The 15903-nt window shown below is 35.9% G+C and overlaps 1 protein-coding gene and 1 pseudogene across 1 annotated transcript in view; one reads left to right on the top strand and one right to left on the bottom strand.

Annotated features, from left to right (window-relative positions):
- Positions 1-5636: 5636 nt before the first annotated feature.
- Positions 5637-6720, bottom strand: LOC109678540 (ribonucleoside-diphosphate reductase subunit M2-like; annotated as a pseudogene).
- A 3028-nt stretch (positions 6721-9748) lies between these two features.
- Slc15a2 (solute carrier family 15 member 2) overlaps positions 9749-15903 on the top strand; it is a 47823-nt gene continuing 41668 nt past the window's right edge. Inside the window, exons 1-3 of the mRNA XM_074073261.1 lie at positions 9749-9980; positions 12194-12281; positions 12874-13015. Of these exons, the coding sequence (XP_073929362.1) occupies positions 9876-9980; positions 12194-12281; positions 12874-13015 (335 nt within the window). The 5' untranslated portion in view covers positions 9749-9875. The remainder of the gene's footprint in view (positions 9981-12193; positions 12282-12873; positions 13016-15903) is intronic.

Raw genomic sequence — 15903 nt, forward strand, 5'->3', positions numbered from 1 at the left:
TGCTAGGGAAACACTTAGCCACTGAGCTATATCCCCAGCATTACCTGTTATCTTTCCTATTTGATATTCCTTAAATTATGGTTAAAAATGCATTAATTCTTGACAAAATTAAGCTATAATTTAGGGTAGAGCTGAAGTTAAATAATTATTTTAATTAAATAACTTTTGTTATCTCACAATATTTTCAATTATTTTGCTTTCCAGAGAAAAATATGCAGTTAAATACAAGGCGATTATATTTATAGTATCTTTAAAATTTGAAGGAACAATAAATATTTAATTATTATGGAAAGCCACTGACCAGCAAGTTCTTTTTAATTTTTCTTAGAGCAGTTTTAGGTTCACAATAAAATTGAGCAAAAAGTTTAGTGTATTCCTATGTTCTTTGACTCCAAAATAAGTATCCCATACCAAAGTGGTGGCATACTTCTTACAATTGATGAACCTGCACTGATATATCATCATCACCTAATAGACTGGAGGAAGAAACCCAGCGAGTCCTATCCAGATTTTTCAGCAGTCTTTGCTCATGGATATGTGGCAAGATCTTTCTGGAATGAAGGAGGTCTAATGGCCACTATTGGGCAAAATAAGTCAGAGAATTTCTTTAAGGCCAGCTCTAAGAAAAGTGGGGAAAGATAAGATCACAGTATAAAAAGGTAGAAAAGTGAGGGAAGATAAGATTAGAATAGATTTTTAGTTTCGATGATCTGCCTTAGGGAAGATAATATCTAGTTTCTATCATCTGCTTTGGAAGAAAAAGGATTAGGTGAGAAGATAGGAGAAGTCGAGAGAGAGAGAGAGAGAGAGAGAGAGAGAGAGAGAGAGAGAGAGAGAGAGGCAGAGAAAGAGAGAGACTGACTGCTCTGTGAGATCTAAAGTGCCTGAGTATTATTCTGTCACTTAGTAAATAACAAGGGTTATAGGAATAATGAGGCAGGGACCATTGATTGGAACTTTGAATGCATTCCCCTACACATATGGATCCATCAGCAAAGGACAAAATCTTATTGTCTCGAGGTGTTATAGCAAACCTCTGTCTAGTCTTCTTGACAACTTGAGTAATACCTGCTGCTTTCTTTTCTTAAGATCAGTTTCACTTTAATCATTTAACACTCAATACAGTATTCAAGTATAAGAGATTTTTGAAATGCTTTACACTAATAACTATTTCCCTTTAAACAGATTAGGAAACAATCTGAGTTGGCAGAAGTTAATTTTGATCTAATGGGAGATAGAATCCTAAAATTCAATTCCAACTTCTACCTGTAGCAGACAATAGAAGGCCAGGTGTTCATTTTAGTGTCACACAAAGAAGGACAACATAACCTGTATTTATTAACTTTAGACAACAATAATTTAAATGGCAGAAAAGGGCCCCATAGTACAGGAATTTAAAAATTGACTATTTATACAATTAATGATGAGGAAAACTGATCCGTGGTCAAACAGCCAATATACAATACAATCGGTTAACAAATGGGGCCAAAGGATCAATGTCAATCATGCAGTATCTTCCATGTAACACCTTGTTTTTTTCTCCCCAAACAAAAGCAGATTAATTCACACTAGTGCTGTTAACTGTATCTATTAGTTTATACTTTGCATTTTATATTTCACTGGAATACAGATTAATAGCTCATGTAGCACTAGTTTTCTATTGATGTTTAAGAATCTACTAAGTGACACTCATATTTAGGCAAATGTCAGAATTACAGTGAGCAGTGTCTTATCAGTTATGAACTTCAAGATAATGTGCATTTTTAAAGTACAATTAGGTAAACTCTAAAAGGATATATATAGTAAAGAATACTTTCTAATTTAAGAAATGTGAAGTAATCAATTCTCAATAGTACCTACTCACACACAATCAAAATCAGAGTAAACACAACTTTCAGGAGAGACAATTTTTCAGGCTTACCATTTAACAGAGACAAGATTTAGGTGGGTTATTTTGTTCAAGGATAATTTGAAAAATTTTAACACTATATTAGATTCCACCTACAAAGCCCTTTCAAAGAATCCTTTTATACCAACTAGAAATTGGGGAAATTACAATCTGAGTATAGAATACTCTTCTTTACACGAATTAAGACTGGACCACTAGCAGTCTGCCCAGATCATTCCTCAATTCCTAATGACCCAAAGTTAGAAGCTTCTTGCCTTGAAAGACACCTCAGCCAAACAGATGCCATGATACTATACCTAAGCTGTAGAATAAAACACACATCCTGTCTTCTATTGGCACTAGCAAGCATACTAATAGTTAGGTGACCCCAGGACACACTTTAAAGTTGATTGGAGTATTTCAATGCATTAAAGAAAACAAAGTTTAGAAATTACACGTTTAAGACAAAAATCACATGATCATCTCAATAGATGCAGAAAAGGCCTTCAACAAAATTCAACATCCTTTCATGATAAAAGCACTGGTGAAACTAGAAATAGAAGGAATGTACCTTCACATAATAAAGACTATATATGACAAGCCTATACCAACATCATACTAAATGGGGAAAAAGTGAAAACATTTCTTCTGAAGTCAGGAACAAGACCAGGTATCCATTCTCTCCACTTTCATTCAACATAGTTGAATAAAATTCCTAAGCAGAGCAATAAGACAGGAAGAAGAAACAAAAGAAATTCAACTGGGAAAGAAGTCAAACTATCTCTATTTGTAGATGGCATGATCTTATACCCAAAAAACTCCACCAAAAACCTCTTAGACATCATGAACACCTTCAGCAAAGTAGTGTGATGCAAAATCAATTTACAAGAATCAGCAGCCTTTTTATATACCAACAATGAACATATTGAGGAAGAATATAGGGAAACAATTCCATTTCTGATGGCATAACAAAGGAAGTGAAAGACCTGTACAAGGAAAAGTATAAACCATTGAAGAAAGAAATTGAAGAAGACTACAGAAGATGAAAAGATCTTCCATGCTCATGGATTGGCAGAATCAATATTGTGAAAATGGCTATATCACCCAAAACAATCTTACATGTTCAATGCAATCCCCATCAAAATTCCAATGACATTCATCACAGAGATTGAAAAATCAACCCTAAATTTCATATGGGAGCACAAAAGATCATATATAGTCAAGGCAATACTGAGCAAAAAGAGCAATGCTGGAGGTATTACAATACCTGACTTCAAATGATACTACAGAGCCATAGCAATAAAAGCAGCATGGTACGTGAAGACCAATAGAAAAGAATAGAAGACCTAGGTATGAATCTATACAGGCTACATCCACCTGATTTTTAACATGGATGCCCAAAACATATGATAGAAAAAAGACAGCCTCTTCAACAACTGTTGGGAAAACAGGATATCTGCATGCAGAAAGCTAAAACTAGATTCATGTCTTGAAACTAGTGCAGGAAGGAGTAGGGAATTCACTAGATTTTATACACACAGACAATGATTTCCTAAATAGTACTTCAGTGGCTCAGAAACGAAGGGAAAGGATTGACAAATGGGACTATATCAAACTAAAATGCTTCTGCACGGTGAAATAAATGGTCACCAGATTGAAGAAGCTGCCCGCAGAATGGGAGAAAATCTTTGCCAGCTATATATCTGACAAAGGATTAATAAGGAGCTGAAAAACTAAACTCCCAAAGAATCAGTGACCCAATGAAGAAATGGGCAAATGAACTGAACAGAGCTTTTTCGAAGGAAGAAGTCCAAATGACTGAAAAATGCATAAAGAAATGCTCAACATCTCTGGCGTAAAGGAAATGCAAATCAAAATCATGTTAAGATTTAAGGTGGACCTCACTCTGCTGGAATGGCTGTCATCAAGAACACAAACGACAACAAATGTCGGTGAGGATGTGGGGAAAAAGGACCTCATACATTGTTAGTATGAGTGTAAATTAGTACAACCACTATGGAAATCAGAATGGAGGGTCCTCAAAAAACTAAAATTATAACTACCATATGATCCAGCAATGCCACTCCTAGGGATACACCTGAAGGAATGTAAGTCAGATTACAATAAAGATATCTGCACACATGTTTATTGCAGTATTATTCACAATAGTCAAGGTATGGGAACAGCCAAGATGACCCACAATTGATGAATGAATCCATGTGGTATTTACATACAATGGAATTTTATTCCACCATAAGGGAGAATGAAATTTTGTCATGTAGGTAAATGGATGGAACTAGAGGACATCATCTTAAGTGAAGTTAGGTTCAGAAAGTCAAAGGCCTCATGTTTTCTCTCATATGTGGAATATAGGCCCAATACAAATACAAGCAATATTATATATACACATAAATATATACAGAACATATAGTCAAAAAATGGAGCTGGTAGAGGGGACTAAGGGAGGAGGAGAAAGAAGGAAAGAAAGAGCAAATAATCATGAAATACATCACATCTGTGTAGGAACAAGGCACAATGAAACACTGAAAACTGTTAAACAATACAGGATAGAGGGGAAAGGGCAAGGAAGTGCAGTGGAGGGAAGTTACATCGCCTTAGGCACAATGCATATACAGGTACAATACCAAGGCAAAACTCCCACTGAACAATGAACAGACACCTAAAATGAATGACAATAATGAAAAACAGGTCATGCTAAAGGGAGAGGGAGGATAAAAAAAGGAATTAAAGAAAATGAATATGGTTGATGTACTTTCTATACAAGAATGAATATAGAATATTTAAATCTGTGAAATCACCATAAAAAAGGCACTAAGGTAGAAAGGAGAAAAATGGATGAGATGAACCAGTTCAGGTTATAATACATATATACATGGAAGTGTCATAATGAAACTCCTTGTATAACTATCTTAAATAAACAAAAATGCCCTTTTCAAAAATGAAGGACTGAAGGAAAACAAGTCCTGTCTGGAGATGGTACCAGTGGGAGGGGAGGAGGACATAAGAAAAGGGCGTAGGAGGGCGAATATGGTAGAAATATTATGAAAATGGAACAATGAGACCTGTTGGACTTACTCTAAGAAGGAGGGGTGGGGAGATAAAGGAGAATGAGAAAAATTTTAAAATTAAAAAACTATATACTTTAAAGTCAAAAACAGAAATTACATGCTTAGTTGATACAACTTTAACCTCTTTTAATCACTTAGTAGATTTTGAGTTTGCTACCATTAGTGGTAAGTAAGTACAACACTGTATTTAGTATAGAAGCCAAATAAAAGGGGCTTTTCCCAATAGTACAATGTTTATTTGTGGATAAAGTGCCAGATTTATTTACAAACTAGTCAAGTAAACTTTACAGTCCACTTTAAAGCTGTGAGGCTGACATCTTTCAACTACCATATAGTAGTAACTGAATCTTTAATTTGCTGGCTTGAGGATCACCCCACTGTTAGGACTTTGGTGAAATCATAGCCAGTCTGTCTATAAAAGCCAACAAGGGCAAGATCTTCCATAAGAATCTAAGTAGCTTTTGTTTTAAATATCCTTTTCCTTTCTAAGTGACACCATTAGCATTATTAATAAACAGGATTAATCTTGAGGAAGCTACATAGTTTTACAGATGTAATGAACCTTATGACAACTCATGGTGTAGTTGGTTGATTCACTTTAGCTGATTTTTTTGGAGGGGAGGGGGAATTAGCAAATTCAGAGCACATTTTCAATTCATTTAGAAGTCAGCATCCAAGGTAAAAAAAAGAATTCTCTGTTGAACTCCACATCACTTCCATCCTCTGATACTGGCCTATTGTCATATCAAGGAAGTTAGTTGTTCCTTCCAGCGATATATTCTCCATGAAGTCAAACGGATTTTCTACTCTGAAAACTTTGCTAAAATCCAGCTCCGCAATAAGCTGGTTTGCCACGAATTCAGTTCATCCCAATAAGCTTCACAGACAAGGCCTTGTGAGGAACTCCTGTTCTAAGAGCATGAATATTTATGTCTTTTATTCTCTCCTCTGAAAGTTTGTGTAGAAGGTGTTTGAATATCAGGCAGGCAAAGTCACAAGGTAAAAACCTCATCTCTGCTAATAAGATCATTGGAAAATGTGTGGCCAGGTTCAGTCCTCATTTCTTGAGCCAGAATATTAATGCAAAAGAACCATAAAAGATTTTTTCCACAGTGCAAAGGCCACAACACATACAGAGGTACTCTTTTTGTCCCCAATCCAATGCAAGTCCCAATCTGCCTTCTTCACACAAGGCATTTTCTTGGCATTGAAGAGAAATTCCTTTTCTTTGTAATCTGTAGTATGTCAGTATGAGATGATTGTACATTTCAGAATGTATGTTTTCTATGGTGATTTGGAAGCCACAGATACAGCATGCTTCTGTAATTTGCACTTCTTGACTAAATTTTTCCACCAAATTTCCTTTTACTATGCTAACACTCACTGCAAAGAAAACCAGAACATGAGATATAAAATATCTCTCCTCAGACTTAAAGACTCTCCTATGCTGACTGTGCAGTCCAAAAGGAAGCCTTGGCTTTCTTATACATCTGCCAAATACCGTGGTATTCCATAAGTAAGAGGACAAAGTCATGGGGATTTTCTTTCAGTAGTGGCTGGTCCTCCAGGCTGGGGATAAGTGTGTTAGTTTTCATTTCAGCAGGCTCCTGGAAATTCCTCCTCACAGTCTTGCTAGTCAGAACTTGTGTTCTCCTTGTTCACCAGGCTGAGTTCCTTTAGCAGCGAAAGCTACAAGTGCTGCTTGTCAGTAATGGTGGCCAGCAGGATGTGGATGGAGAGCATGATGGTGGCACAGTGGTAGCAGCGGTGGCAATGTCTGAAGCAGCAGCAGCTGGGATCCGGTGAACTCCTGCTGCTTTATTTCTACTTTCCCAAATCTTATGCTTGTTCTGGCCAATCTTACAGAGAAGATGACTAGGGGAAGTATAGTTTACAGTTTAAACTAAGTTGACAGTAGCCAACACTAAAACTGGAAATAACCCAAATATCCATCAACAGAAGAATGGCTAAATAAACTGTGGCATGTTTGTGTAGTGAATTCTACCAAACAATGAGGGAAAATCTCATTACAGCTAACATATGGATGAATCTCACAGATGTAGTGTTGAGTAACAGAACTCAAACACAAAGAATGCAAACAGGAAGAAATGACCCAAACATTGTATACACATATGAATAAAAGAAAATAAAAAAAAGAATGCAAACAGTATTATTCTATGTATATGAAGTTCAGAATAGTCAAAAAAATTTATGGTGATGGAGGTCAGAACAATGTTTATTTTGAGGGAGGAAGGTTTGAATAGGAGACAGAAGGGAAGATAATGGGTATTAGTTTCTGAAGATATTCCAACGTTAAAGTACTAAATTTTTAAACCTTATCCAGGTTGTGGTTATGTGAGTTATTTATATATATGTAAAAATTAATGGAGTTTTAACTTGAAATTTGTGAATTTTATTACAAATTATATTTAATTTAAAAAGCTCATGAACAAAATTAATAAGAAAAATATTTATGACAGAGGATGGCAGAATGTTGATATCAATACTATGTAAGTAGATCTTACAAATTTCTAAGAAGGGAACAACTCAATGGAAAAATGGGCAAAGGAAACGAGTAGGCAACCCCAAAAATTACAAAAGCATTACTTTTGACTCAGCAGTCTCACCTCTGGAAGTTTATCCTACATACAGATATATTTAACTGATATACAATGTTATTATTATAGTATTATTTATAATAGCAAAATGCCAAACCTGAATATATATCAGTCAAGGACTAGTTAAGTGAATTGTATTTATATTCAGTGTTTCCCAAATTCCTGGCATAAGAATCACTAGAGGTGCTTGTTAAAAACACAGGTTCTTAGGCTGTGTGTGTGTGTGTGTGTGTGTGTGCATGTGCATACATATAACACTAAATGATTCTCATCATCAAGAAAGTTTAGTTTACATAGGACAAAATCAAAATTAAGATTCCTTCCATCTCTTATATTATTTAATTCTATGGATGCTATCATTCTATTGTCATAATCAAAAGAAAAATTTCACCTAAATGAAGAAGTGTGTCCATACTCTAAATTTTGGTTTTTGTGATACCTATGAGCACAAATGAATTGGTTCATTGCATACAGGTGCTATTCCATCTGCTCTGCCGGATTAAATGCCATTCAAGAGGTACAAGACCAGTGCAAGGAAGCCACTGACATAGATCTTCAAGGTTTTTGTGCTTCTACTAGTTAACTTGACTAGTAACTTTTGACTGTTTATTTATTTTAATCCAACTAGGTCAGAAAAGAGAAAACTTCCTAAAAGAACAATACAGATTAATTATTAATGCTACAGTCAGAAATGAAGCTGGACTATTCTTTGGGTAAAGGTTGGTAGGAGAGAATGGAAATGAGGAGTATAATAGAAACCGAGAAAACATGGCCAAAGTCTGAGTTAAAGATTAGGGAAGTAAAGGCCTTATTTGTTGTTAAATTATTGAAGGAGATAATGTAAAAAAAAATTGCAAAGGATAGAGTCATAGGTTTCTCTCGTATTCTGAAACAAAATAATTTATTTTAATGCTGCCTGACCTTCATGGTTTCGTCGTCATGGACTAAACCTCCTGGTTTAGTAAATTTCTTATATACCTCTTGGCAATTCTTCCCTCTTTTTGACTGGCAATGGAGGGGTGCCATGTTCTTTTGTTCTTCTTTTACCTCTTTGACCTAGCAAAAATAATACAGCAGGAAGAATAAGAGGGAGTAATAAGGGGTGAATATGATCAAAGTATATTATATGCATGTATTAAAATGTCCTAATGAACCCCATTATTTTGTGCAAATAATATATGGTAATAAAAAAATTGAAAAAAATGTAGTATAAAATGAATTTTTTGTTATCATGTTTGTCTTCGTTCCTCTTCTGATAAGAACTAACCATGATATTCTGGAGTCCTTGGGAGTCTGGCCACTGAAAATGATGGAAAATGATATTTACAACAACAGTACCTGGAAAGTAACCGGTTCATGCTTTTCCTTCAAATTAAATTTTACTTTTTAATGAAAAAATGGATTCATCTTGAAGCAAGAAAATGAAAACACAAGGAGTGACTTTAGCAAAGTCATCAACCCTTTTCTCTTATTTTCTTTAGCCCTGCCTTTTAAATTGTTTATAGGATTTTTCTACCTGAACCTTATAATGTTGAAAAACAAAATCAGTATCTGTTTTGGTTCTCAAATTCAGTTTGACTTTCCCTCTTCAAAGCCCTTCAGTTTTCTTACATTCCTACATTTCCACTTAGTTTCAATACCTGAATAATGGAAATAGCGCTGATACTAATCTCTACCTTTCCTATCTGTTATGGCATAGTGAAAATTCCAGATCTGCCACTTACTGGTCATGTGATTTTAGATAAATTACTTAACCTTTTAGAACATTAGTTTCTGTAAAATAGGGATAGTAGTAAGAATTAAAACCAATAAATATATAGGTCATATATATAATATATACGTACATACATACATACATATAATATGTGTAATTCATATGCATATTAACCTTGTACATAATAGGTGTTTAACCAATAGCAGTTATTATTATCCTGAAATCAGTTGCTTAATCTGTGCTCAGTTTGTTTGTTTGTTTTTTCATTGTTAAGGATCAAACCCAGGCCCTTACACATACTTGTGACGTGTTTTTCTTACTTCCCCATGCCTTTACCTTTTACACAATCATTCTTTAGAATTAGTACACCAGCCCTTTCTTTTCCTATAGCTTCGAGCTCTGCTCTGAGTCAGGCAGTTACTGAAACTGACACCCACAGGGTTAAACCTAGTTGCTGTAGCCACCCCTCCTCCCCCCAGTCCCCCTGTTCACTGAAGGCTGGCAGCTATCCTAACTGCCTACTGAAGCCAAATGCTTGAGGAGAGAGAGAGAGTAAGGAGCCAGCCATGAATACTTTCCAGAAAAATGAGTCCAAGGAAACTCTTTTTTCACCTGTCTCCATTGAAGAGGCACCGCCTAGACCTTCCAGCCCTCCAAAGAAACCAACTCCGGTGAGTCCCCAAATTCAGTTTGCCACTGACAGTAATAGCCTGTTCTTTTGGCTTTCTTCCTTTGCCTAGGGAACTTTGTGCTGAGTTGTATTAGGGTATAAAAGTGATTCTCTCTTTTATACCCTAATTTGTGTTTTTTAAGAATTCACCTGAAAACCAAACCTAAACAGAAGCTTCTTTTACTTAGGAGAAGAAGCAACAGGAAGAGGTGGAGTTCTTCATTTGGGACCACCAAGCATTCTTGTATTTAATTGCATATTCTGAATGTCCCTTTTTGGTGGCAGGGGGGTGAGAAATTTGAATGTCCAGGGAAACTTGGCAAGCATTCCTGTTTGGAGAACTGTGTGTGATTGTTCTTTCTTTACCAATACTAAAACTCACCCTCAGATCCCCCTGTGCACGGAGCTTCTTCTGGACACTAACAGAATAGACCTACTCTCTGTTACTAAGTGTACACTGGTGAGATCAGACAGAAAAACAAGGACTAATTCTTGCATTATATACTTGTTAAAGCACTTCCAAATCTATGATCTCATTCAAACCTCATATTAAATCCTGTAAGTACAGAGGTTATAGTAATAATAGCTAATATTTGCCAAGTTCTTACCATGAACCAAGAAGTAGTATTATTCTCATATTTGGAATAACAAAACTAAGATCCAGAAGCAGAAGTAGTGACATGGTCAGCTTCAGTATGTTAACACAGTCAGTGACAGTGTTACACAGCTGGTGACGGTATATTAACTAACTAACTCCAGGTTGTGTAGTTCTCAAGCTGTGAGTTGGGAAGGTAAGAAGCCCAGTTCATCACGTTGTTCAAGCAAGTTACTATTATACACTAATATTTAGGTGGGTTGTTTATACATCTACATGGTTAAAGAATGGATATATTATTTTATTATCTTTATTTCTTTAATTAATTATATCTTTTCTGGTCCCAAGGAATTTAAGGATCCTTACAAAGATGTATGTACTTATCAGATAAAAGGTGATATAAATCTCATGTTAACATTTGACTGCCTCAAGGGCAGATCATCTACACCCTTCCCCCATGTTAGTTGAAATATTGTAATGGGGGCAGGGATTTGAAATAAAATATTCTAACTGATATAGTACATGGAATAGCACAGTCTTTCTAATATCCGGGATTATCATGAGAATGTTATAGAATCTCTTTAGCAGGAAGAGTAGTCATTAATTTTTTAAGATGTTAGAATTCTTTGCCCAAAGTAAAGATGATTGATCAGTTTACCTTTAGGAATTTCTGCCTTCCATGTTGAGCGCTGTACCTGGCTCCAGCAGCCTCTGAGGAGGAAGCTATCATATTGCCAAGATTTCCCCCCAGAATGGTGAACAGGGCAGGTAGGGACAAAGGGAGATAGTCGCTACAATGGAACAAAGCAGGATACTGATGTCTGAATTAATTGCCTGGATATCAGGTGCTCTGTAGACCATCTCTTCATTCTATTTCTAGCAATAAAATATGGTATCCTCTTGCCTAGAGCATCCAGATTTCCTTTAGTAGTTGTGGGAAGATGAGCAGGTCCTGATCAAGGAATGTCTGAGCAGTTCTATGTTAAATGAGGAGCAAAATAATATTCAGATTAGCTTCTTTTATGCCTGAGTTATCAGCATAAGCCCTTTCAGTGTGATAATAGCTGTTTCATGAAGAGTAGAGATCATTGTTTCATATTACCTACTATAGAGATTTAAGATAAATTAATTTCGCCCGACTTAGTGGTACATACCTATAATTCCAGCTACTTGGGAGGCAGACATTAGGAGGATTGCAGATTGAGACCAGTCCAGGCAAAAAGCAAGTCCCTATCTGGAAAAAATAATTAAAGCAAAAAAGACTGGGGGTATGACCCAGCTAAATTCTTTTTTATTCTGTTTATTATTTTTTATTGGGCAGTACTATCTAGCAAGCGTGAGTCTCTGAGTTCAAAACTCCAATACTGCCCAATAAAAAATAATAAATAGAGTAAAAAAGAATTTAGCTGGATATGATGGTATATGCCCATAATCCCAGCCACTTGGGGGGTTGAGGCAGAAGGATCAAGAATTGGAGGCCAGCCTGGACAACATGAGACCCCCCCCACCTCAAAAACAGTTAATTAAATTAAATAAATGAAATTTTCAGTTGTGGAGCAACCTAGTGGTTGAAACAGCAAAACAGCTCATGCTTGAACTATTGCCTTTCTGTTGCATAGAAAATCTGTGGCTCCAGCTATCCACTGAGCATTGCCTTCATTGTGGTGAATGAATTCTGCGAGCGCTTTTCCTATTATGGCATGAAAGGTAATTTTGTGACCTAGAATCGTCTCCATTCACTCTTATCCCATGTTTGTAGCAGCCTGGTCTGCTCATATGTGCTTGTTTCACTTATGCATCCCTTCTGCCATGAAGCAAACTGGTCTTTTCCTTTGGCCAAAAGAGTAAATGCTTCCTGGGATTCCCCTTAATAGCTCATGCTGTCATGATCAGATAGGCCTGGTTGAACCAAAACACAACCTGTAAGAATATGGGTGGAAATGCTTTCACTGCACAAGTTCCATTCTTCATACCTGCTCATCAGACCTATGTACTATATTATTGCTGGGAAGGACAAGGAAGGCATTTTGAAAGCACCAGGTTAATCTTCATTTTTGGCTTAAATGATGCTAGGGAACACACAGACTGAAGGAAAGAGAATTGTGTTTGTACTTTCAGCATAGCCCCATCTATTCTCATAACTCCCACCAGCCCTGTTTCTACTGCCTGGCAGTCCACCCCTCAGTTACTTCACTGAAGTGCTGAAGTGAAACATTACCTTCAAAGCCAAGATTTTAATGCATCTACCTTGTTTTGTCTTCTGTTTTTTATTTTGTTTTGTTTTGTTTTCTCATCTCAGCTGTGCTGACCCTGTATTTCCTGTATTTCCTACATTGGAATGAAGACACCTCCACGTCTGTGTACCATGCCTTCAGCAGCCTCTGTTATTTCACTCCCATCCTCGGAGCAGCCATTGCTGACTCATGGTTGGGAAAATTCAAGTAAGAACAATGGGAGATCACATCTCCAGAAGTTTTACAGATTCAACATGTAGAAAGCTATCACTTCTGGTCTCTTGTCTCTGAGAAGAATATACTTATATCATACATGACTAATAAGAATCTAAGACTGACAGCACAGAAAACCTATTTCTTTCCATTGTCAGTTTTCCCAGTGTTTTCACAAGAGATCAAGAGTTTTTTTCCTTCAATTTTAGTCTTCCATTCTATACTTTAAGACCATATCCATTTTGACTTGCTACTTACCAACAAAATTTATAATTGTAGAGAATTTACTGTGCTTTATTCCTTTAGTATCTTCTTCTGCATCCTTCCTTTCTGTTCTTTTACCACCTCTGTTTCTCTTCGTAATCTCTTTCTGTAGTTTCTTTCTTAAGAATCTAAAAGTGTTTTCATGAGTTAGAACAATAATTCATTCAGTTCATCATCTTTTCAGCTCCTGAAAATAGCACTAAAAGACATATCATAGTATAATGTTATAGCTGTCCTCTAGAATAGTATCTTCATAGACTCAAGCACATTCCACTGAAAACCTGGTCATGTAGGACATAATGAATTATGTGGGCAAATAAAGCTTTTAGGGTCAAATATATTTGGAAAAATACTGGGCTGAACAAACCTAAAAATGTTTCCTTATCATGTAACTTCCTATAACCTTTAACAAGTTAATATGCACTATAAAATCTCCAAGACAGGTTATAAGATGCAGTTTTTCCTTAAATAGTTTGACCAAGAATATTTTTTCATACCTAACATAAATACTGGTTTATATCTTAATTTCACACACACACGTACACACACACCTTCCTAAAAGTGTTTAATCAACACCTAATGTATATCTTTAGAAACAATACAACACTAAACACAATTTCTTTTCTTTTCTTTTTATGCAGTACTGGAATTTGAACTCAGGGCTTCATACTTGCTAGGCAGGCACAAAACTACTTAAGCCACTCTATCTAAGTAGTTTCTTGGTTTAGAAGAGGAATGGTGAGTAGATGGTTGAGTTCTAAATTTGTGACATCTATAGTAGTAGTTACCAAGTTCATCCAGGTAGGGACTTTGTGAGGAATAAAAAGTATAAACTATGGTCTGGTTATTCAGTTGTAGAATAAAGACTCATTATAGATGATGTGGCAGTTTTATTTATTTTTAAAACAAATTCCTTTAAGATTGAATTAGTAAAACTTCTGGAATTGCTGAAAGATAGCTATTTTTGGAGGAAATTTAATAATCTCTGCTTGTATCTTCAACTCAATCCTTGTGAGATATTTTTGAAAGTTGATTTTTATTAAGGAATATATAGAGTACACAAATCCAAAAGTCTTAAGTGCACAACTTGATGATTTTTGCATGTTTATCACCAACACCTGAGTCATTCTCCCTGGAGTCTCGGTACAGTGGATTTCACCTCTCTTGCCTTCAAATTTATCTTCAGAGCCAGAGTCTTTTCCTAAACATAGAATCAGGTAAAATCTCTAATAACTTTAAACAAGGAAAAATCTTGACCTTTTTTCCTCTTTCTATTTACTACCATTGCCCCCAGTGTAAGAAAGAATCATCTGAATGTGTCACCTTCCTTTCTCATTTTTTATTATCACTTCTTACAGTAGAATAATAAAATGCAATGTAAGAGAATGCAATTAAATTCAATTTAATCTGATTCAATCTAAATGTTTATCAAATACCTTATACTTGTCCAAAGCATCATGGGACAGAATAAGATGAATTACGCATAATTCTTGCTTCATATATTTTAAGTTCAATACCTTTAGCACAGAACAGATTGTGGTAAGTACAATAAGAGATAGTATAAATCATCTCTCTCTGACTACTGATAATGATATTTTAAAATAAATTCCAATGGCCCTTTCTAAATTCTTATTCATTTTTATCATTTCAGTTGTTTATCACTCTTCTTGGAATGTCCTAGCCTTCTCCAACACCATATTCTCTTCACTTCTCTTTTTCTCCTTGTCCTTCTTTTCTTCATCCTCTTCCTTTCAAAACACCAGCGTTTTGAAATCAGGACATCCCACTTGCCAGGCAAGTGTTTTACCACTTCAGCCATACTCCCAGCCTTTATTTGCTTTATCTGTTTTTCAGATAGCGTCTTGCATTTTTGCCTGGGACCAGTTTGGGACCACAATCCTCCTACCTATGCCTCTTGCATAGTTGGGATTACAGGCGCATATCACCATGCCCAGCTTCTTTGTAGATGAGGTCTCTCATTAACTTTTCCCTTGGACTGGCCTCAAAACACAATCCTCCCAATATCTGCCTCCTGAGTAGGTAGAATTACAGATGTATACCCCCATACATGGCCCTTTAACTGTATTTTCTCATTCTCTTTCTTTTACATTTCTGGATTGTTCTTTAACTGCCTCCTCTTTTACTTTTGTTTATTTAACTCATTTCTGAATGTAAGCATTTCCCCCAGGTTACAAGTTTGACCCTCTTCCCTTTCTGCAGCTCCTTAAACTCTGTTATAACCTGGAATTCAAACTTTAGTACTTGTAACTGCATATCGACATTCACTTTGGCAGTCCTTTCTCTGATTTCTCTTTATCCCCTCATCCAAACAGTTATCAAATTCTACCAATTCTATATCTTTTTCCTACTACTGCTACATTAATCTTCCTAAAATAAATATCTGATCACATTACTACTAATTTTCTGGTGACTTAAATCATTGTCTACTAGTCTCACCCTAACTTTACTTTTTTGTGTTTATTGTCATGTTTCCTCTCCTTCAAGAATTTGGGAAGACCAGCAGGAGTGGGAAGGGGGACAAAAGAGGATAATAGGGGGGTGAATATGCTCAAAATACATTATATATTTCTATGAAAAGGTCATGATGAAACCCATTA

This window comes from Castor canadensis, chromosome 5 (genome assembly GCF_047511655.1).
Source record: "Castor canadensis chromosome 5, mCasCan1.hap1v2, whole genome shotgun sequence".
Taxonomy (NCBI): domain Eukaryota; kingdom Metazoa; phylum Chordata; class Mammalia; order Rodentia; family Castoridae; genus Castor; species Castor canadensis.